Raw genomic sequence first — 24,001 nt, forward strand, 5'->3', positions numbered from 1 at the left:
TGATGGTGAGTCGGAGAAAAACATAAAACTAGTGTAATTATATATTTTTTTCACCTTTGGTGAGTCGGAGTTTCTTTCCAGAAATCAAACATTTGAAAACAATTTGTATTCTTCTTGGTTGGTGTTTGTGAGTTGGCGCTAAAGACGGAAACGAAATAATACAAAAAATAAAAAAGAATTTTATTTAAAGTGTGAGTTTTTAAATTAAATATATTAAAAAAAAAACGCTTTCACATTAAAAACAAAGAGACCAATTTTTTTATGTGACTGAAATGCTCATCTCCATTGTAAAAATTGATTTAATATTCCAAAAACAACTTGGAACATGAGTTTTCGAATTGCCACATTTTTCATGCTCTGGTATTCAAAATGGTTTGAATATATGTATAATTCTTTGCATTTGTGTGATTGGTAAGCTATAGATTTTTTATGGCAGAATTAAAAAAAACAATATTATATGGATTTTACCAATAGATTATACAATTTTCCGTTACAAATGATTTATTGAATCCCTAAATATTAACAAATTAACAATTAACATGGTAACTGATATGGTTTATGTTATTTTTTTATTATTATTGCTGTTATTTTATTTTTTTGTTTGGTGAATTTCTATAACATGTAATTTCGAGTATATTTTCTAAATTTTATTGGAAGTCTCTTACGTGATTTCAAAAAATGCGGAAAATCAGGTGAAAAAAAAAAAAAAAATTGCAAATTGATTCGAAAAGTGGAACAGAAGTGGAAGGTTTCAAGATGAAAAAAAAAACCCCACAAATATTCTCCCCTCCCATTTTTAGTGCATTATTCCCTCAATAATTAGTGTATTTATACAGAAAATGGCAAAGCATATATTAATTCAAATTATCTGGCACATAATTTCCTTATTTTGTTTTCATGTATTTTCATAGTTTTATTTAAATTGAATTAAATTATTTTATTATTATTGGCAAAATAATATAACATAATTTACCACTATTAATACCAAAACTAAAATGAAGTGGGGGCAACAAGGAAAAAAATAATCAAACATCATTTGTCCAACACTTCTAATAGTTTTACAGTCCTTTAAATTTATTCAAACTTCCTAACTCCAAAACACAAGGTGGAAATTAATTTCAACAATATGAAAGAGGTGTTAAGAAGTTTGCAGTCTCACTGTGAAGCTGAAGAGTTACACTAACAGCTGTGCATTATTTTTCAATATAGTCTCCTCACATTATTGTTCCAATAATGTGCAAAAGGCATTTTAGTGTGATGGTATCAACATCTTTATTAAAAATTAAATATACTGTGCCAAAATTTTTATTTGATAAAATGTTATGAGATTAGTTCTGTTCCTGTCAAGATGCTAATAAAAAGTATATGTTGTTGATTGTGGACACCATAATTTTCCGGCCACAGAAGTTAAATGTACAGATCTGTAATTACCCATTTCACCCTGGAACCACTTTTGTAAATTGGAGAGTCATTTGCATGTCTCCATTCTGCTGGGACTTTACTTGAGTTCATAGATAAACCCTGTTATTTTTATTATTATTATTAGCCACATGATGCAAGGAAACCTTGAGGCTTATGCTGCACCAGCCAAAAAACAATTTCCCACGTTACCCTGAGAGAGTCAGAAGTAAAAGGGAATCACCAAGAATGCAAGAAAGAGAAGAATGATGATATTCAGCTGAGGACCCCGTGTTTGCCAAGTCCATACTCTCCCATAGCTTGAGGCTTATACCCTAAATGCTTAGAGGTAAAATTTGGAATAATTAAAATTGGGCAAAGTGTTCACAAAGTGGTGAATATCTTGAACAGTACATGTATTACTACTACATGGGTTCCTAAAAATTTTAAATTCATTTATTTTCTAACTGGAGTCATCTTCATCATCTGAGGTTATACTGGTGAGCCCTAGGAGACTCATCCTGGAGTGGAAATTGTTTTAGGGGGCGTGGATCAGTTGTCAGGTTATTCTGGAGTAGGGACTCCTGGGCTCTGGATAGTCTTGCCTTGACATTGTGAAGTTGAAGCTTTTGATGGAGCTTTGGATTTGTCGCGTTGCCATTCTGTAGTGTGGTCTCCTTTAAAACAGTAAGAAATTGGAAGTCCTCTTTAGGTTTTGGATCTCTTGTTGTGTAATTCCTAATTATAGGGTCTTCTGTGTTTGTCTGGTGAGAAGTGAGTAGTAGTGGGATTAGAAGCTGAAAGGATTGGGTACAGACAAGTAGAAAAATCAGACTCCACCTTTCAGTGTGGTCTGATTTTTGTGGTCAGAGTTGGACCTCATATCAGCATTGATCCTCTACACTAACTACATCTACTCCAGACAGGCATTCAAGGATGCCTGTTTTATAAAAAAACTTCAGATCCACAGCCATAAACAGGAAGAAATGTAAGCTTCAGCGAAAAATATTTCCAGTTGCTCAAAGATAAAATCCTACAAGTATGCAAGAATCTCCATTCTCTTTCAGCTTCTAACCAGAGAGCCACACAAGACTCTCTTAATTATAAATGCAACAAAAGATCAAAGACCCAGTAAGTGCCTCACTCCACAATGACTAAACAACAGATTCAGGCCTTTCATCAGAAGCCTATACAACTCTCCTGTAATGGACTATGGTTCAGTTTTTTTCTCCTAATTATAATAAAAAGTATACTTTAAATTAATAATAAAGTTACAGTTCATTATTTAACCATACTGGGAGGAATCAACTATATATTTTGCAGATTTCTGGAATATGTTTAAACTAGTCCTGATTTATTTATATGGTATATGTGCTTATATTGTTTACTGTGAAGTTTGGTACTGTATTAGTTAATTTAAATTAGCATTGCTAATTTGATTTATTTCTGTCATTTGGTTATAGATTTTAATGGAATATGCTAAGTATATTAGGTAAAGCAGCATCTTATATACAAAGGCTAAGCAAAAAAGATAATCCATATCCAGACTTGCCAAGTTTGGAAAGTGAACAGAATGTTAAAAAGGAGAGTGAAAATGAAAAATTATTTGAGACAGAAGATGTTGGGAAAAATAGGTATTTTTTATTTATTTATTTATTTTATTTGAATTTTGAAAATACTTTAGATTTAAGAACTTTTAGATTTTACAATGACAGGATGGCAGATTATGTCACTGTCGCATTAGACAAGTTGCTGTAGCTGAGTGACATGAAATGCTTCTATAAATTGCCTTTATAGTAACGGTTCAACTTCAGTTTACCTGGTAGCACTGGAGTCAGAATTGTAACAATAATGGTGGTATAGAGTCTGATAGATTCCTTTTTATTTCCAAAAAAGTTATTTATTTATTTTTTTTTTCCTATATATACAAATACTTCTCATTTTACTATTGAATTACATTACTTTTTAATCCTGTGTTAGTCATGGAAAAATGCGAAATTCCTCTGTGCCCACAAAAATTTAAAAAAATGAGCAAAAAATAATTTTTTTTGATGCCACACATAATTTCCATCTTTTTGGAACACAACTATGAAAAGTCCATGTTCTATATTAAAAACACATTTTAAATTAATTTTTGAAAATTAAAACTTGCTTTAGACCTGTCAGAGAGTGAATACAAATTTAAAAACCTCACTCTTCAATGCATGTTTTGATTCAAGGAGAGTGTGTTGCTAACAGCAGTGCTTGCTGTGTGAAACATGAAATTGTGCGTAAACAGTTTGATTCCAGATGATGCAGCAATATCATAAAGCCAATGTGTGTGTTACTGATTAGAGGAACTCGCTGAAGTAAAGCAAAATGACTATCAATATCTTTTCAATCTACAACTGCATATAATTAAGTTTAATTTAATCATGAATTTTTACTAATTGTGTGATTAATATTTTTAGAATTTTTTGAAAACAATTCAAAGAAATCATTTTTGGCAAACAGTTATTAGGAGTTTCAGCTGTTTGGACAGGAGTGGATGAAACTCAAAATCTGTTAGTTGTGTTGGGTCGAATCAACCCTGCATGACTAATTTCAGGTTAAATGTGATTTTTAAAAATTTAATAAAAAATTTAAAAATGTGAAAATAAGAGGGGAAAACACCTCTTATTTTCACATTTTCAATGAAACAAAACTTGTATTGATTTTACTGAAAATATGCCTCTGAAAAACCTTTTTGAAAAAAAATTAATTCTGCTAAAAAAATATATGCAAAAATTCTGGGGTATATTCCTAGGATCAAAAATAAGAAAAAAATTCTATAAATGTGTGTGATTTTGAATGGTTATAGAGGTATTGCCATTTGAATTTTAAACAAAGGCTATGAAGTTTTTAGTGGAAGAATTAATAAAATAGACAGGGATAAGCAGATATCTACTTGGCATGCATTAATAGGTATGTGTCTGCTTATTCTTATTTATTTTATTATTTATTGGCAACCAGAACTCCATAGCCAATTTTAAAACTTTAACCAGTCATAGAAGAGTTCTATAACACTTCAGAATTGGACTTGTTCCTCCCCTTCCCTTTATTATTTTGAACTCTAGAACAGGTACCAGAATTTTTGACTCATCCATTTGAAACATCCTGTATATTAGATATATACATTTATATATACAGGATATAGTGCACCATTAATGGTATAGGAAATGATTCCTTGTCCAGAAATAAACGGAAAGTGTTTTGAACAGTCTCTTGATCTGATGTTTATTTAATGAAATATTTGCATCAAAAAAAAAAAAAAGAAGAAAACGTACATTGTGTTATCACAAAATGATTAAACTAAGGTTATGCTGGATTATTGCTTTGGTTATTTTTTTTTTATTATACCCTTTCTTTGTATTGTGGTTTTATTTTATTTTGCATATTTGCATTTAGTTTGGTTAGTTGATTTAATACAGGTCAACATGAAAATTTACATTGTGTAGTTTTGTTTACTTATGTTTGACTGTAGAGGGCTCACCATATTTAAGTCTGTCATTTAAGCGTGTACAGAGAAGGGCAACAAGATTGGTGAGGGGGAATGAAGGGATCCTCTTACCAAGAGAGGCTTAAGTTCTGCAAATTGCAGTGGCTGGAGACTAGGCACCTGCGCAGTGATCTGATTGAGGTGTATAAGGCCGTGAATGGATTGAGCATGCTGAATTCTGATGGGATCCTTCCACTTGTTCAGATTACAAACCTAAGGGGGCATACATTCAAATTAAGAAAAGACAGATGTAGAATAGATGTGCGGAAATTTGCCTTTAGCCAGCGGGTGGTTAATTGGTGGAACAAACTTCCATCTGTCGTTGTGGAAGTTGATAGGTTAAATAAATTTAAGGAGGAACTGGACAGGTATTTGGAGGGAATGGTGTGATTTTTTTTTGGCTGATGCTGCATAAGCTCATACACTTGCTTTCTTGCATCACATGCCACCACTGCTACTACTACTATTTCTCTACTTTTGTCTTTCACAGATATTATAAGTGCACCATTGATTGCATGGTTGCCTTTCAACAGTTTGCTATGGAAATGCAACATTATTGGGATATATAGGTATGGCTCCTGATGAAATAATTTCTGTGGTTCCCTTTATCTTCCTTTTATTTTGTTATGAGGGGGTGCTGATATAAGTTTCTATTGGCCTATAATAGAAAACACAATATAATCCAATTATATACATAGTTTATTCAACATATTCACTTTTCAATTCCACACACTTTCTCTAATGATGTTCCAGCATTTGTAAACCTCTCAAATAGAAATTGGAAGACTGCTTCCCAAACCAAGCTTCTATTGCTCATATGATTTGGGTATCAAGTTTGCACCATTTTATGCAAATTTAAATGTTTTTTGACATTTGGTCAGAGTTAGTAGTAGTAGTCTGACAGTGCAAGATTTCTGAATGTGGATGATGAGGAAGCCAGAAGTCTAGTTCAGCAATTTGTCATGTGTTTGAACAATCAAAATCAACATGACTTGGGTTAGCTTTTCCCTGTGTTTGGCCTTTAATTTATGCTTCAATTTGTCCAAAAGTGATGGATAATGCTCAGTAGTTATCATTTTATCATTTTCCGGGTAGTCAATAAACAAAATCCTATCCTTGTCCCAAATTGACACAGGCCATGACCTTTCCAGCATACTGGTTGCAGAACTTCTTTTGATGGGGGTGTACTGTGTCCTCACTCCTTTGACTGTTCTTTGGTCCCTGGATCATAATGAAACAACGTTTCATTCATCATGATGGTTTGCACCAAAAAACATTGGCACCATTCTCAGAATGGTGAAGAATGGCAGATGAAGACAGAACATGCTATCACTTTTGATCAGCATTCGGATATTTGGGGACCCATTTGGCAGAAAGTTTCTGTATGTCCAAAATATCATGAATAACATATCTAACTTGTTCTCTGGACATGCCTAGAATTGCAGCGATCTGTTTAGCCAAAATTTGTCTATTAGACAAATTTCATGGGGTGAATAGCATTGATATTTTAAGGCACTGTCACGAAAACTGGTCTTCCTATTCTTTCTGCATCTTCAGTGTCAAAAAAATTCATTTTAAATTTTTCAACCCAGCTTTTGTTAGTTGTTGAATAGCATGGACACTGTTCTCATAATGTCATGAACATGTCAGCATTAAGTGTTGGCAATGTTAGGAAAAGTGTCTCCTGTAGAAACAGGTATTTAATAACTGCTCTACTTTGTTTTGCTGGAAGCAATGTTTTGGACTGACATCTTTTTTTCATCCTGTAAAAAATAAAAATGGATATTTGGGTTTTTTGAAGCAAATGGGTTGTTTAAATTAAAAAGATATGCTCTTTCATAATTTACATGAATTTTGTCAAAAAAAAAAAATGGAAGCCAGTTGGTCCGAGAATTTATCAGCACTCCTCATATTTATCCTGTATGGGATGTTTGTATTCACCAGTGGGATGTCCCTGCACAGCCTTCCTGCTTGGTTGCAGGCTCCATTCTGTGTTGTTTGTTTCTTGTGGTGGTGTAACACTATTTCTTTTTATTCTTTTTAATTTTCAGCTGTTAATTATTATTATTTTTTTCTTATTTTTATGTTTTTTTTTTTTTTTTTTTGTTTATTTGCATACAGGTAATAGTTGTTTCTTGTAAACAAAATTTTTGCGGCAGTTTCAACAGTACAATCACATGGTAAGAAGTGTTTAATCTTAATTTAATCATTCTGAGATATTCACAGTTAATGATTCTAACTGTGAATTGTCAAAAAAAAAAAAAAAAAAAAAAAATACAAAAAGAAAAGAAAAAAAGGTGCAATGTGCCCATAATAATGAAAAATGAAGACCAGAGTGTTTTTTTTTTGATGCTCCTTTAGCAGCATGTTGTATAGGTACTGTAATTATGTTAAAACAGAACTGAAGCACTTTTAACCTATGTAAGATCTAAATATCTGTTTATTTCCAATTGAAAAATAAGGTTGTGTATATCAAATACAGTCAGTCCTCGTATAACACGTGTTTACATTACACGAATTCGATCATACACGATTTATAAATAGGGGAACGATATCTTATATAACACGAACTGAATTCGCTTATGCACGATTCGCCTTTGTGTTTACAAGAAATGGCAGTCGAACACGGAATCACCCCAACTGAACGCAACACGATAGGAACGAAGAGAAGATTCTGAAAATGTATTTGTTTTTTATATCAGTGAAGGGGAAACACATTTCACCATAATAACGTAAAAACCAACACAATTCCAGCTATCGGTATAATCATAAATGTAATTAGATCGAGTTTACTACCAGTTTATAGCAGATTCCACTAGCAGAAATGCAACTGGAAATTGTTTTTATTGTTTTATGGTAGTAACTCCTAGAAATGTGCTTTAGTAAAATGTGAGGTGTTAATAGTGTATCTCTGCCTTTACGGTGTTGTTTATTCAGTTGCTACACGTGTGCAGCTTTGTTTATGTGTATCAAGCGTGCCTCCTCGTTTTGTAATTGTGCTTTATTCCCTAAAAATGAGTAAAATACTTAATTAAAAGGTGTGAAAAGGAAGCATCCTGGTGAAGACACTGCAGATTCAGAGAAAAAGAAAAGCAATACTGTATCGATAAACAGAGGCGGACTGGGTCAAAAATTCTTACCCGGGAAAATTTATAGTGGCCTCATACTATGGTTTATGGCCAAAATCACACCGGCCACCAGCCCACCGGGGTTTCGCTGGTAAGGCTTATGGCCAGTCTGCCTCTGTCGATAGAGAAAAAATATGAAATCGTGAAACGCTTTGAGCGAAATGAAAGACCATGTAATATTGCACGTGCTACAGGCCTAAATGAGGCAACGCCGAGAATTACAAAGAAAGCTGAGAAATAAAAACAACTTTCATAGCAGGAACAACTCAAAGTGTAATTAAAATCCATTAGATTAAGACACAAAGAATTGGAAGAGATGGAACGGCTGTCATCTGTTTGGATAGAAAATCAAACAAAAAACAAGTTTGCTTACGATAGAAGCAAAAGCATTAGCAATATTTTATTACGTAATAGTTGTAATAAAATACGTAAGTATTTTATTATGATTATTTATTGTATTTGGTAATGTTTTGGTTACAAATGTGTGTTCAATCTTGGGTGGTCAGCACCTAACCCTATTTTTCCCACAGGGCCTGTTGTTTATATTGCACGATTTTGCATTGCACGAGGGTTTCTAGGAACACAACTATCGTGCTATACGAGGACTGACTGTACTTGTCTGTTTTTTTATTGTAACAATGAAGTAGCAACAACAGTCATCAAAGAAATTGTGGAAACATACCACAAAATATCTGGTTTCCATCTGTATATAATTTCTAACTTGGAATATTTAAATCTCATCTAGTTTAAAAGCGTTTCAGTCTTCTTTTAATATGAAGATCATAGCATCGAAAGAAATGAGCTCACGAACAACAAATTTTACACTGTACTGTATGTGAGGTAGCATATCTGGGTAATAAATAAACTAAATATCTGTTTATTATAAGCGAAAGCACATAGGGTACTTCTAATCTTATCACAAGTAGACAGAGGGGCTTGCATTCTGAAATTTATACATTTATAAATTATACAGTTGTATAATTTATAACATTGAAGGAATGCTACAATATAATGTAACTTAATAATAACATTTAACATTACAGAAGAAGATAATAGACAGATTGCTACAAAATTACATATGTAATACAGATGGTCAGCAGTAGTATAACATAGCCAGTATTTTGTTATTAGGTTTTTTTCTTTATTTTTTGTCAATAATTTCCTTTTAAAATGAATTTTCACATAACATAGCAGGGTCAACCTCATATTTATTTATTAATTCTACAGAGGGTCCATGAACATTCTGTCTATAAACTTAATTCATTTATCTAATAGAAGCAGTTTTTATTTTTTGGAGGATATACGAGGCCATTGCTGGCCAGAGGGAAAGAGACGATAACGTTTGACAAAAGGATTGACGATTTAAAAAATTAATGTTTTGGATTATCTTTCTTCATCCTGTAAAAAAAATAAAAATGGATATTAGGGTTTTTTGAGGCAGTTGGGTTGTTTAACATAAAAAGACATGCACGTTCATAATTTTACAATATTTGTCTTGTATGGGATGTTTGTGTTCTCCAGTGGAATGTCCTTGCACAGCCTTCCTGCTCGGTTACTGGTGACATTCTGTGTTGTTTGTTTCCTGTAGTTTGCCAGCAGGGACAAGGTGGTGATTAAGCTCCTTCAGGTTTTAGATGTGGTAATTAAATCTTTTGATTTTAAGTTAGCCCATTTGATATTCTGAAGATTTTATCAGCTTAACATTAAAATTAGCCACTGTGCACCATGCTTCAGAAGAAGCATACGAGATTGGTGGAACAGTGTGGTCATTATATATTTTTTACTAGTGAAGCTTTAGAAACATGGACTGAATTCTGTTTGATAAGTCAGTGTTTTTTTTTTTTTAGTGAGAAAGCTCTGTGCCCCAAAAAATTCCTGATATTGCATTTGGCATGTCATTCATGTTTCTAACATAAATTGCCTAGTATTGCTTAAGCAAATACTAGGTATACTATACTAGGCAAGTATAGTATACTAGACAATTAACACTGCCTCGTATAGCTTTTATTTACATATATGAAATTTTTTTCACATTCAGAATTAAGATATTTTATTTGTTAATCGGCTGTCTGGTTAGCCATGGAACATAAAAAAATAATAATATAAAAAATAATTCTTTTATCAGTTTTATAATATAATTTATAATTTTATTTTTTATAATTTATAAAAAAAATTATCATTTATAATTTTTCTTTTATAATTTATTTTCTAACTTACACTATACTTTTTAGTAAGTTGTAATGTGTATGCAAGTAAAACTTGTTGCAAAGAATCCTTATGTTCTTAATGACTTTATTAGATAATGTGTTTTTAATTTCATTGAAAATATTATGGTATATTACATTATTATTATTTTACACTAGACAGCAATGTGACTGCTCTGATACAGAGTCTGATTATATACTATGTTCTCATGTCTGCAAGTGCATGCCTATACTATGCTGGCTTCTAATGTGTTTTGAAGGGGATATTAAATATACAGGTACAGGGAGTTTTTAAAAGCCTTTTGTTATTAGCAGTGATTTATGGTCATTGTGCATTGGCCCTGGAAAGATTGTGCAAGGCTCAAGGGGTAGAATTTTTTTCAGCCTGGACTGTACTTGTTAACAGGAGAGATTGCTTCTACAGGGATGGGATACACTTAAATAGAAAGGGTGCAAGAATATTTGCTGATGCTATCGAGGCAGTGTTAGGTGGGTCGGAAAACTGCTAGCTTGGGGGGATACAAAGACTAATAGTTTAACAGTAACCGCAGGCAGAGGTGAAGGTGATTCTTGCACAACTTCTATTAGAATAAGAAGCGACCTGGAGCGAGGGGTGTTGGGGGTTTCAGGGACGGATGGCAGTCATCCTGGAATAGTTGGGTATATGGGATGTGTTAGGGTAACAAGGAATAGGCATAGGAGCATGTATGCTTGCATGTATACCAATGCTAGAAGTATAGTAAATAAATTTGATGAATTTGAAGTGTTGGTCAAGACATCAAAGGCGGATATTGTTGGGATAGCAGAGACGTGGTGTCACAAAGATATAAGGAATGCAGAACTGGAATTTGGGGAGTACAATGTGTACAGAAAGGATAGACAGGACAGAAAGGGAGGAGGTGTTATGCTGTTAATTAAGAAAAACATAAAATCAAAAGAAGTGCATCCAGTTGATATAGATGGACAGTGCACTGTTGAGTCAGTTTGGTGTGACATAAGCACTGCAAAAGCAAAAATAAGAGTAGGAGTGTGTTATAGGCCTAATGACTCGAATGAGTACAATGAACAATTGTACAGAGAAATAGAGTGGGCTAGTAAATCGGAATGTCTTATAATGGGGGATTTTAACTTCCCAGATATTGACTGGAACTTGTGGGTTGGGCACTCACACACTAGTCAGACTTTTGTGGATTTATTGGATGATTGTTTTCTGCAGCAGCATGTTCGAGAGGCAACCAGAGAAAGTAACACTCTTGATCTGGTTATCAGCAGTGATCATTCGTGTATTAAGAATTTGCAGATAAAGGAACCACTAGGTGGCAGTGATCACAGTGTGCTGAAGTGGGATTTACTCAAAGAGGTAACTACCGTCAGGGGTAAAGGAAAGGGTTTTTGCTTCCGTAAAGGGGAGTACAGTGGTCTCAGACAGTTTTTAAATTCTGTACAGTGGGATCGACTGACGATGTTACAAACAGTAAAATCTAAGTGGGAAGCATTCAAGGAATTAATCGTGGAAGCTACTAGACTTTTCATACCGATGAAGAAATATTGTTCAAGGTTTAGGCCTAAATGGTTATCAAATGAACTAATGAGACTCGTGACAGAGAAGAAAAATGCATGGGATGCATATAAATTATCAGGCGATGCAGAAGCCTGTAGCAGATATAAGCTAGTCTGTAATCAGGTCACAAAGGAGGTTCGGCAGGCAAAGGCGGATTACGAGAAATCTTTGGCAAAAGATGCTAAGAAAAACAGCAAGGATTTCTTTACTTATATAAACTCTAAAAGGAAGGGGCTGAATATGATTGGTCCACTTGACATCGATGGTTCGACTGTTGATGATCCTGCTCAGATAGCAAACAAACTGAATGAGTATTTTGCATCTACATTCACACGTGAGGAATCATTACAGTTTGAAAATGGAAGAAGGTTATCAAATTGTAGCAGTGTGCTTAATGATTTTGTAATAACTGAGAGCAAAGTGGAGGAGAAATTGTTGAAGTTAAACATAAGAAAGGCACCTGGGGCGGATGGGATCTATCCAGTTATATTAAAGGAGGCGGCAAAGCAACTAAGCAAACCCTTAGCCATAATTATGAGAGCATCCTTGGATTCAGGGGAGGTTCCCACGGACTGGAGATGTGCAAATGTATCCCCAATTCACAAAGGAGGTTCGAAGGGTGACACGAATAATTACAGACCAGTTAGTTTAACTTCTGTTCCGGGTAAAATAATGGAGTCACTGGTTAAAGATGCATTGCAGGATCATCTAGACAAGACTGCAGCAATAATTCAGACACAGCATGGGTTTGTTAAGGGAAAGTCTTGTCTGACAAATTTGATTGGTTATTATGATGTGGTCACAAAGGAACTGGATGCAAAAAATAATTTTGATATCATATACTTGGATTTCAGGAAAGCTTTTGACACTGTTGCGCATGGAAGACTACTGTACAAATTGGAGCAGAATGGTATTGAGGGTAAGTTGCTACAATGGATAAAAGGATGGTTAAGTGGGAGAAGACAGAGGGTGGTAATCAATGGGTGCTGCTCTTCGTGGACTAATGTTATTAGTGGAGTCCCACAGGGTTCGGTGTTGGGTCCACTGTTGTTTTGTATATTTATCAATGATATTGACGAAGGTATATCAGGCTTAATGTCGAAGTTTGCAGATGACACGAAGGTTGGCAGGGTTGTTAATGACAGTAATGGCAGTGTGCTACTGCAACAGGATCTAGATAATTTGGGCAGATGGGCTAAGAAGTGGCAACTGAAGTTTAACCTTGACAAATGCAAAGTACTGCATATGGGTAGAAGTAACCCCAGAGAAACGTACCAACTGTGTGGTACTACACTTAAGGTGGTAGAAAATGAAAAAGACCTGGGAGTAATTGTGCAGTCAGATATGAAGTTTTCTGAGCAATGTAGACAGGCTGCTAGGGCAGGTCATGGGGTTTTGTCAATGATATATAGGAATTTTGCTAGCAGGGAAAAGGAGGTGATTGTCCCTCTGTATAAGGCAATGGTCAGGCCACGCCTTGGGTACTGCGTACAGGTCTGGAGGCCTCATTTTAGGAAGGATGTAGATTTGCTTGAGCGTGTACAGAGAAGAGCAACACGATTGGTGAGGGGAATGAAGGGATCCTCTTACCAAGAGAGGCTTAAGTTCTGCAAATTGCAGTGGCTGGAGACTAGGCACCTGCGCGGTGATCTGATTGAGGTCTATAAGGCCTTGAATGGGTTGAGCACGCTGAATTCTGATGGGATCCTCCCACTTGTTCAGAATACGAACCTACGGGGACATAAGTTCAAATTAAGAAAGGATAGATGTAGAATAGATGTGCGGAAATTTGCCTTTAGCCAGCGGGTGGTTAATTGCTGGAACAAACTTCCATCTGTCGTTGTGGAAGTTGATAGGTTAAATAAATTTAAGGAGGAACTGGACAGGCAATTGGAGGGTATGGTGTAATTTTTTTTTTTTTTTTTTTGGCTGATGCTGCATAAGCTCCTACACTTGCTTTCTTGCATCAAGTGCCACTACTACTACTACTACTACTACTACTACTACTACTTGCTGCATTTTTGCATGGTCAACCACGGTGATGGCCTGTGACTGCAAAGAGGGCAAACTACAGTCAGTGGCAATGAATTGTGTCAAGTAACATTATACTGCTGAGCAAGTGCATTAGCTTCTTTCAACTGAAAATTAGAAATAAAAATTTTATTAACTTATTTACATTTTCCTAATCTTACTGTATGTAACAGTTTTAATCAAATAAGTTAGTTTAGGGAAAGAAAGAAACAAGAAGTCTCCATTGGGGACCCTCATGACAAATTGTGAACAAATTGACACAGTTGTTCTACAGAACATACCGATGAGCACCTAACAGTTTGCTGATAGTTTTCGTAGATCTGTTAATCTTTATCAAGGCTTTATCTGCTGTGCCTTAATAAAGTCATATCAAAATGCTTATAAAAGCTCTGTTGGTAAACTACTAACCAGTATGTACCCTTTTTTAATGTGCCATAAACCAATTGCACCATTGATCACAGTTTGCTGTGTGGTAACTTATGCTGTTCTGTGGCCATATGTGTCATTGTTGTGGATGGCCGTTATTCTTGGAAAAACTTTTCTGTGTTATAGCTTTCTAAAAAAATACCTCTGTGAAGAAAATAAGTATAATATATGTTAAAAAACAAAACAAAAAGATAACTGCTCAACCTAGCTTTCAATAAAGTTTTCTAAAAATTTATTGAAAGCTTAGTTGAACAGTTACAAATTTAAAAATTTATAAATTTTTGAAAGAAAATGTGGTAATGTCTACAACTGACTGAGATGGGTTTTACTGCATTGGCCACTTAATTCCTAGGTGTTGTATCTGGTTTTAGAGGTGCTGGGGAAGAAGATAGTATTTCTCAGAACTAGATTGAACTTTCTATTTTCCCATGTTGTTTCTTATAGCTATTCTGGTGATATCTAAAACCATAAAATTTGGCATTGTGGTGTGAGATGCAAATTAGAATTAGTATTATTGGTGACAAATGATGCATGGAGCAAAGCTTATACAGCATCAGCCAGGAAAACAAAACAAAAAATCACTGCCTGCCTCATCTGTCCATTCCTCTAATAATTTGTCTAATTCTTCTAAAAATTATTCAGACCACCCATTTTCACAACACCACATGGAAGTTTGTCCCAACAATCAATTACTCTCTGGCTGAAAGCAACTTTTTACAAATCTGTCTTACAGTCTTATTTTTCAATTTATTTATGTCCCTCACATTGGCATTAAGAGAAGGAGATCCAAAGACTTATTCGACAAGTACAGGTCAGTGTTGAAAAAAAAAGTTGCGAGTTGGGTTAAATTTGAAAGTGTCTGTAATTCTGCCCAGACACTATAAGAGGGAGTATATGATGAAAGCCCAAGAGCCTTGTCAATCAATTCGGCCCTTGAGAGATTGTGTAAGGCCCCTGGGGTAGAATTTTTCTTAGCACGGTCTATGCTTGTTAACAGGAGAGACTGCTTCTACAGAGATGGGATACACTTAAATAGAAAGGGTGCAAGAATATTTGCTGATGCTATCGAGGCAGTGTTATTTGGGTCAGAAAACTGCTAACTTGGGTGGAATCACAGACTAATAGATTAACAGTAGCCACTAGCAGAGGTGAAAGTGATTCTTGTACTGCTTCTATTGGAATGAGTAGCAGTCTGGAAAGCAAGGTGCTGGGGATTTCAAGAACTGCTGGTAGTCATCATGGAACAAGTAAATACATGGGTTGTGTTAGGGTAATTAAGAGTAAGAATAGGTGCATGTATACTTGCATGTACACCAGTGCTAGGAGTATAGTAAATAAATTCGATGAATTTGAAGTGCTAGTCAAGACATGAAAGGCGGATATTGTTGGGATATCAGATGTGTTGTCACACAGATATAAGGAACGCAGAATTTTAATTTGGGGAGTAGAATGTGTACAGAAAAGATAGACGGGGAGGAGGGGTTAGGCTGTTAGTTAAGAAACACAGAATATAAGGCAGTGCACCTAGTTGACTTGGGTGGCCAGTGCAGTTTGGTGTGACATAAGCACTGGGAAAGCAGAAATGAGAGTAGCAGTGTGTGTGTTATGGGCCTAAGACTCTTATGAGTACAACGAACAACTGTACAGAGAAACAGTGGGCCAATAAACCAGAATGTCTTATAATGGGGGATTTTAACTTTCCAGATATTGATTGAAACTTGTGAGTTGGTCACTTGCACATTAGCAAGACTTTTGTGGATTTACTGGATTTTCGTTTTCTACAGCAACACGTTAGAGAGGCAACCAGACAGAGTAATACTCTTGATCTGCTTTTCAGCAGTGATTATTCATGCATTAAGAATTTGCAGATAAAGGAACCAGTAGGTGACAGTGATCACATTGTACTGAATTGGAATTTACTTAAAGATGTAACTACCAACAGGGTTAAAGACGAAGGGATTTTGCTTTTGTAAAGTTGACTACATTGGTCTCAGACAGGTTTGAAATTCTATACAGTGGGACCAACTGATGATGTTACCATCAGTTGGTCCCACTAGAAAATTTGGATCAGCTGGATCTAGAAAATTTGGGAAGATCGGCTGAGAAGTGGCAACTGAAGTTTAACATTGACAAATGCAAAGTACTGTATATGGTAGAAGTAACCCCAGAGAAACGTACCAACTGTGTGTTACTACATTAGGGTGATAGAAAATAAAAGAGACCTGGAAGTAATTGTGCATTCAGATATATACCAACTGTGTGTTACTACATTAGGGTGGTAGAAAATAAAAGAGACCTGGAAGTAATTGTGCATTCAGATATAAAGTTTTCTGAGCAATGCAGACAGCCTGCCAGAGCATGTCATGGATTAATTGTCAGTGATATACAGGAATTTTGCTGGTAGGGAAAAGTAGGGATTATCCCTTTGTATAAGGCAGTGGTCAGGCCACATCTTGAGTACTGCGTACAGGTCTGGAGACCTCATTTTAGGGAGGATGTAGAGTTGCTTGAGCATGTACAGAGAAGGACAACCAGATTTGTGAGGGGAATGAAGGGATCCTCTTACCAAGGAAGGCTTAAGTGCTGCAAATTGCAGCAGCTGGAGACTAGGCACCTGCGAGGTGATCTGATTGAGGTGTATAAGGCCTTGAATGGGTTGAGCATGCTGAATTCTGATGGGATTCTTCCGCTTGCTCAGATTACGAACCTGATGTGGCATAAATTCAAATTGAGGAAAGACAGTTCTAGAATAGATGTGTGGAAATTTGTCTTTAGCCAGCTAGTGGTTAGTTGCTGGAACAAACTTCCATCTGTCGTGGAAGTTGAAAACTTAAATAAATTCAAGGAGGAAGTGGACAAACATTTAGTGGGATTTGTTTTGTAATTTTTTTTTTTTTTTTTTTTTTCTGGCTGATGCTGCATAAGCTCATATGCTTGCTTTCTTGCATCACATGGCCACCATCAATATTACTATTTCAGATTTTTAATTACAGTATCCTTTACATCCACGCTAGATTTTAGGGAAGATTCTGGTTTGGCCTCTAAGATGACTATATTTGTTTCTTTAGTTTTAACCTTTTCCTTTGTCATATCATGTGTTTGTCTAGATTGGGATGTGTCATTTTTGTTGGTCCTTGCTACCTGGACATAACTAAGAGTATATTCATGTTCTTGTAATTGTGTTTCTTTTCTGTTGCTGTTTCAACCTTTCTCTCTGTATTCACTTCTATAATTCTTGGTTCCTATATAGACCGACATTTCATAATCTGCAGTCTTATGGCAGATGTGATCCTGTTGGTCTGTTTGTGCATGAATTGTTCTAAGTATAATTTAACCGTTTATCTGCTTGATAGGATGAGACATTTTGTTCAGTTTATCCCATTTCCTTTCTTCTGTTTTTCTCAGGTCTGGTTCTGCTTTTTTTTTGTCTTTATTATGCTTATTATCTATTTGATTCTTCTCCTTCCTTACTTTCTTAGTACTAAGGGGATCTGGGGGAAACTTTCTAAGTCTTTCGAGTTTTCTTTGTTTAGTGATCGCTCCCTGAGAATGCGATTAATCTCTACCTCAGATAGGTTGTCTAAACAATGTTGCGATTAGCATTAGTATTAGTAGAGGCATATGATGCAAGAAAGCAAGCTTATTCAGCATCAGCCAAAAAAAAAACAACCACTACTCCCATTTCACCCCTCCATTCGTTCGAAATACCTGTCCAGCTGAGCCTTAAATTTATTTAGGCTATCAACTTCAACAACAAGCGATGGGAGTCTATTCCACAAACCAACTGCCCGCTGGCTAAAGGCAAATTTCCGCATATCTGTCCGACATCCGTCCTTCCTCAATTTGAATTTATGCCCTCTCAGGTGATTATTCTGAGCAAGATGAAGAATCCCATCGGCATTGAGCATGCTCAAGCCATTCAAAGCCTTATACACCTATATCAGATCACCTCGCCGATGCCTAGTCTCCAGACTCTGTAATTTTCAAAACTTAAACCTTTCTTCGTAAGAGCAACCCTTTGTTCCATTCACTAATCTTGTTGCCCTTCTCTGTACTCGTTCCAGCAGCTCTACATCCTTCTTGAAATGAGGCCTCCAGACCTGTATACAGTATTCAAGGTGTGGCCTGACCAATGCCTTATACAAGGGAATAATCACATCCCTGTCCCTGCTAGAAAAATTCCTGTATATCATTGACAAGACACCATGAGCTACTCTTGCAGCTCGTCTGCACTGCTCAGAGAACTTCATATCTGCCTGCACAATTACCCCCAGGTCCTTTTCATTCTCTACCACTGTCAGCGTAGTACCACAGAGTTGATACGTTGATCTGGGGTTACTGTTTCCCATATGTAGTACTTTACATTTGTCAATGTTAAACTTCATTTGCCACCTCGCAGCCCATCTGCTCAACCTTTCCAGATCCTGTTGCAGCAGCATAGTATCAGTAGTGTCCTTAACAACCCTGCCAACCTTGGTATCGTCTGCAAACTTGGACATTAAGCCTGATACACCATCATCAATATCATTTATAAATACAGAAAACAACAATGGACCCAACACTGAACCCTGAGGAACTCCACTAATAACATTAGTCCACGTTGAGCAGTGTCCATTGATTACCACTCTCTGTCTTCTTCCACTCAACCATCCCTTTATCCATAGCAGCAATTTGCCTCCAATGCCACACTTCTCCAATTTGTGCAGCAGTCTTCCATGCGCAACAGTATCAAAAGCCTTTCTAAGATCCAAATATATAATATCAAAGTTATTCCCTGCATCCAGTTCTTTTGTGACTACATCATAGTATCCAATCAAATTGGTCAGACAAGACCTGCCCTTAACAAAACCATGCTGTGTCTGAGCTATAACTGAATTCTTGTCCAGATGATCCTGCAGTGCTTCTTTAACCAGTGCCTCCATTAATTTTCCTGGAACCGAAGTTAAACTAACAGGTCTATAATTACTTGTGTCAGCCTTTGATCCTCCTTTGTGAATTGGGGTTACATTTGCACATCTCCAGTCCATGGGTACCTCCCCTGAGTCCAAAGAAGCTCTCATAATTATGGCTAGGGGTTTGCTTACTTCCTTTGCTGCCTCCTTTAATATAACTGGATAGATCCCATCCACCCCGGGTGCCTTTTTTATGTTTATCCTCAACAATTTCTCCTCCACTTTCCTCTCAGTTATTAGAAAATAATCTAGCTCACTGCCAATCTTTACTTCACCTACGACATTCCCCTTCCCGAATAACTCCTCATGTGTGAATGTAGATGCAAAATACTCGTTTAGATTGTTAGCCACCTGAGCTGGATCCTCAACTGTTGAACCATCAACATCCAGTGGACCAGTCTGATTCATCCCTTTCCTTCTTGAGTTTAAATAGGTAAAGAACTCTTTTCTGTTTTTCTTTGCGTCCTTTGCCAAGGATTTCTCATAATCTGCCTTTGCCTGCCTAATCTCCTTTGTGACTTGGTTACAGACCAACTTATATCTATCATAGGCTTCCATGTCACCCATTAATTTGTATGTATTCCATGCATTTTTCTTCTCTGCCATATGTCTCATTAGTTCATCTGACAACCATTTAGGCCTGAACCTTGAACAATATTTCTTGGTTGGTATGTAAAGCCTGGTAGCTTCCAAGGTTAGTTCCTTGAATGCTTCCCATTTTGAATTTGTTGTTGGTATGAGGTTTTTAGTTTTTTTTCCTTTAGATATTGTTATTTATTTGCTATTTTTATTGCAATATTCCCCTTGCTTTGGGAATACTGTATATTGATATGTTATTTGCTTCAGTGGGCCTATTTAAACCCAAGTTATTTGATTTTTTTGTTTCAAACGGGAAAACAGAATTTTTGGCCATTTAAGGATCACTAACAAAGAAAAGTCTTCAAAATATCAAAATGAAGTCTAATTTGGACTTGTCTGTTCAAATCATCCTGAAGGAGTGCTGCTTGGCACTGATCATTAATGATTCTGCCAATCTTTACATCACCTGCAAATTTTTACATCACACCTTCTATCCCTTCATTGATGTCATTCATGAAAATGAGAAAGAATGGTGTTCTTTAATGGTAAAGAATATCCATTAATCGCAACTCTCTGCTTTCTGCCCTGCAGCCACCCAGCAATCCATCTTAGAATCTTACCAGTAATTCCAACCTGTTCAAGCTTATACAATAACAGTGGTGAAACCAACGTTTAGTTTCTAGAGCAAAGTTTCTGGCGTCCCCCTCGCCTATACTTCTCCTTCAACCCATGCATGGTACTGAGTACTCTAGGTTTTAATACCTTTCGTGTTTAGGGTTTTCATAAAAAAAAAAAAAAAAAAAAAAGTAACCTCTTATGAGGGATCTAGTCAGATGCTTCAGTAAAATTCAAATAAACTATGTTGAAATTATTGCCTAAATCTAGCTAATGAGTAACTGTGTCAAGCATGGTTTACCCTTTACAAAGCCCTGTTGTGTGTCCTTCAAAATGCCATATCTATCTAAATGTCCCTGGATTTCACTCTTAATCATCCTCTAAGGTTTTACCAACTGCTTTTATGTATTGGCATTACGTTGACACTTCTCCAATCCAAAGAATCGCCTCTGGTTCATTGCACTCCCTCGTGCTCTCCCTCATAACTACTGGGTATATGCTATCAACTTCAGGAGCCTTACTTGCCTTTGTGCTCAAAAGTTTTTCTAATAAACATTCATCTGTAATTACAACATCATTAATTTCTTATGGCTCAGCCACACCTGCACAGCCTCTTCTCAGCATGAAGGGTCTTTCCTCAGTAAAGACAGATGCAAAATACCTGTTCAATTCACCTGCAACATCAGCTGGGTTGTCTAAGACTTTCCCACACCCAGTGCACAAGGGTCCAGTCTGATTTGTTTTTTTCTTCCTTGTATTCACATATATGAAAAATTCCTTGTCTCTATTCTTTGCTATCTTGGCCTATGCTTTCTCATTAGCATTACCATTGCTAGAGCCATATGGTGCAAGAAAGCAAGCTTATACAACATCAGCCAAAAAAAACTTCCCATTTCACCTATCTATTTGCTCCAAAAGTTTATCCAGTTCTTTCTTGAATTTATTTAAGCTATCAACTTCCACAATGACAGATGGAAGTTTGTTCCAGCAATCAACCACCTGCTGGCTAAAGGCAAATTTCCACACCCATATTCTATAACTGTCTTTTCTCAATTTGAATTTATATCCCCCCCCCAGGTCTGTAATCTGAGCAAGAGGAAGAATCTCATCAGAATTAGCCTGCTCAAACCATTCAAGGCGTTATACACCTCAATCAGATCACTTCGCAGGTGCCTATTCTCCAGATGCTTCAATTTGCAGAACTTAAGTAAGAGCATCCCTTTGTTTCCCTCACTAATCTCATTGCCCTTCTCTGTACTCATTCCAGCAGCTCTACATCCTAAAATGAGGCCTCCAGACCTGTACTCAGTACTTAAGGTGTGGCCTGACCATTGCATTATACAAGGGGATAATCACCTCCTTATCCTTGCTAGCAAAATTCCTGTATATCATTGACAAGATCACATGACCTGATCTGGCAGCCTGTTTTTCTGAGCACCCTGATCTGAGCAGGGCGCTCAGAAAACTTCATATTTGACTGCACCATTACCCCCCCAGGTCTTTTTCATTCTCCACTATTCCGAGTGTAGTACCGCACAGTTGGTACATTACACTGGGGTTACTGCCACCCATATGCAGTACTTTGCATTTGTTAATGTTAAACTTCAGTTGCCACCTCTCAGTCCATCTCCCCAACTTTACTAGGTCCTGTTGCTGCAACGTATTGTCCATACTGTCATTAACAACCCTGCCAACCTTTATATCATCTGTAAACTTGGACATTAAGCCTGACATACCTTCATCAATATTAATGATAATTATACAAAACAACAATGGACCTAACACTGAACCCTGGGAACTCCACGAAGAGCAGTGTCCATTGATTACCACTCTCTGTCTTCTCACACTTAACCATCCCTTTATCCATTGTAGCAACTTGCCCTCATACACACCTTTTATTCCTTTATACATGTACCTTGCCTTATATGCAGCCTTGGTCTCTCTGACCTTATTTGAGTTACTATTACAGATCAACTTGTACCTCTTGTAGACTTCAGTACCTTTCATTGCTCTGTAACTGTCCCATGCCATCTTTTTCTGCTCAATTTGACCAGCCAGCCCCACAGTCATCCCTTTCAGCTTCCTCCTCCTCCTCCTGTAATATTGTCTTAAAGGTACGTATGTATTCATGGCTCGTAATATTTGCTTTACAAGTATTCCATAATTCAAATATGTTTTCCATCCCTCGGCAATGTGCGCAGTTCTCAGATGCCATATATTCTCATCCCTTGTTGGTACAAATAGTAATCAACTAGTTTTTAAAAAAGTTTTTCCCCATTGTGAGTTTCCCTCCCACTTATTCCATTCAGTCTGTTGCAGATTAAAGTTACCCATAATAAGACATTCATGCTTGCTTGCCTATTCCATCTGCATGAAAAGACTTTTGTCATATTCTTTACAATCTTCTGGTTTGTAGATTACTCCCACTCTCATTGTTCCTTTGTTTCCGACTTTGTTTCACACCACACAGATTCTATTCTGGCGGACGTAACTTTAGAGTCAAACTTATGTTTGATAAGAAGCTGACATTTATACAACATGTTTATCAACTATGGACAAAGTTCACCAAGGAGCCCAATATTCTACGGTCCCTTTCATCAACTTTATGTGGTGCAGATTGCTGTACCCTCCGGCTCTACTGGGCTCTTGTCCATTCTAAACTTGATTATGGTTCTCAGGTTTATGCATCTTCTAGAAACAGTGTACTCCAATGGTTAGATCCAGTCCATCAAACAAGTCACTGGAACCTTCCATACATCTCCTGTCCAAAGCCTTTATGTTGAAGCAAATGAATCATCTGTGTCTCTTTGCATAAGCAGTTATCCTTATAGTATGCTTTTAAATTAAAATCCTTGCCTGATCATCCCATTTGGACATCTATTTTTGAATCTTGTGGGAAAATCTCTACACACCCATCGGACTGCTAACTGATCTTTTGGAATTCGAATCAAAGAGCTGTTAAGTGAACTAAACATGATGGTAGACATCATCCATCATGTAATATCCCATCAACAAGGTATTAACTTCCACCCTGACATGCCCGTTTTCCAACTTGTGGTCCCCTCCCTGAAGATCTGTGAGAAGGTAAACTCACCACCAGCTGTCTACCAGCAACTTTTTGCATCACATCGTGTGCGGTATTCCAACTTCCTGCCAGTCTACACAGATGGCTCAAAGTCAGAATCATATGTGGGATCAGCTGTAGTTTTTCCACAGAAAATAGTATTCCACAAGAAGCTAGCATATATAGAGAGTTGCATGCAATTGAAAAAACCCTTTATCGCATTAAAGATAACGATTACCAAAAGCATATGATATATACTGATTCATCAAGTGTGTTACAGGCTCTATTATCAGTGAAGTATAACCGTCATACAGTCCTGTCCGGGATTTGGCAGATGCTTTTTTCTCTTGTGAAATCAGATTTTGACATTTGCTTCTGCTGGATCCCAAACCACATTGGGATCAGAGGAAACAAATTAACTGATACTGGCCCAAAATCAACCTTTCCCCTGGATAACCATTACCTACCAGTCCCCTATACTCACTACAGGCAAATAATACACATCAAACAATATTCCCAATGGCAA

General features: G+C 36.5%; 1 protein-coding gene across 1 annotated transcript in view; it reads left to right on the top strand.

The window, feature by feature from the left end:
* The first annotated feature begins 379 nt into the window (after window positions 1-379).
* LOC150090395 (RNA helicase Mov10l1-like) overlaps window positions 380-24,001 on the top strand; it is a 230,447-nt gene continuing 206,825 nt past the window's right edge. The window contains exons 1-2 of the mRNA XM_090390298.1: window positions 380-411; window positions 2,862-3,032. Coding sequence (XP_090246424.1) covers window positions 2,875-3,032 — 158 coding nt within the window. The 5' untranslated portion in view covers window positions 380-411; window positions 2,862-2,874. The remainder of the gene's footprint in view (window positions 412-2,861; window positions 3,033-24,001) is intronic.

Source organism: Mastigoproctus giganteus, chromosome 2, assembly GCF_048544385.1.
Source record: "Mastigoproctus giganteus isolate SK-2022 chromosome 2, ASM4854438v1, whole genome shotgun sequence".
In the NCBI taxonomy this organism is placed as follows: Eukaryota; Metazoa; Arthropoda; class Arachnida; order Uropygi; family Thelyphonidae; genus Mastigoproctus; species Mastigoproctus giganteus.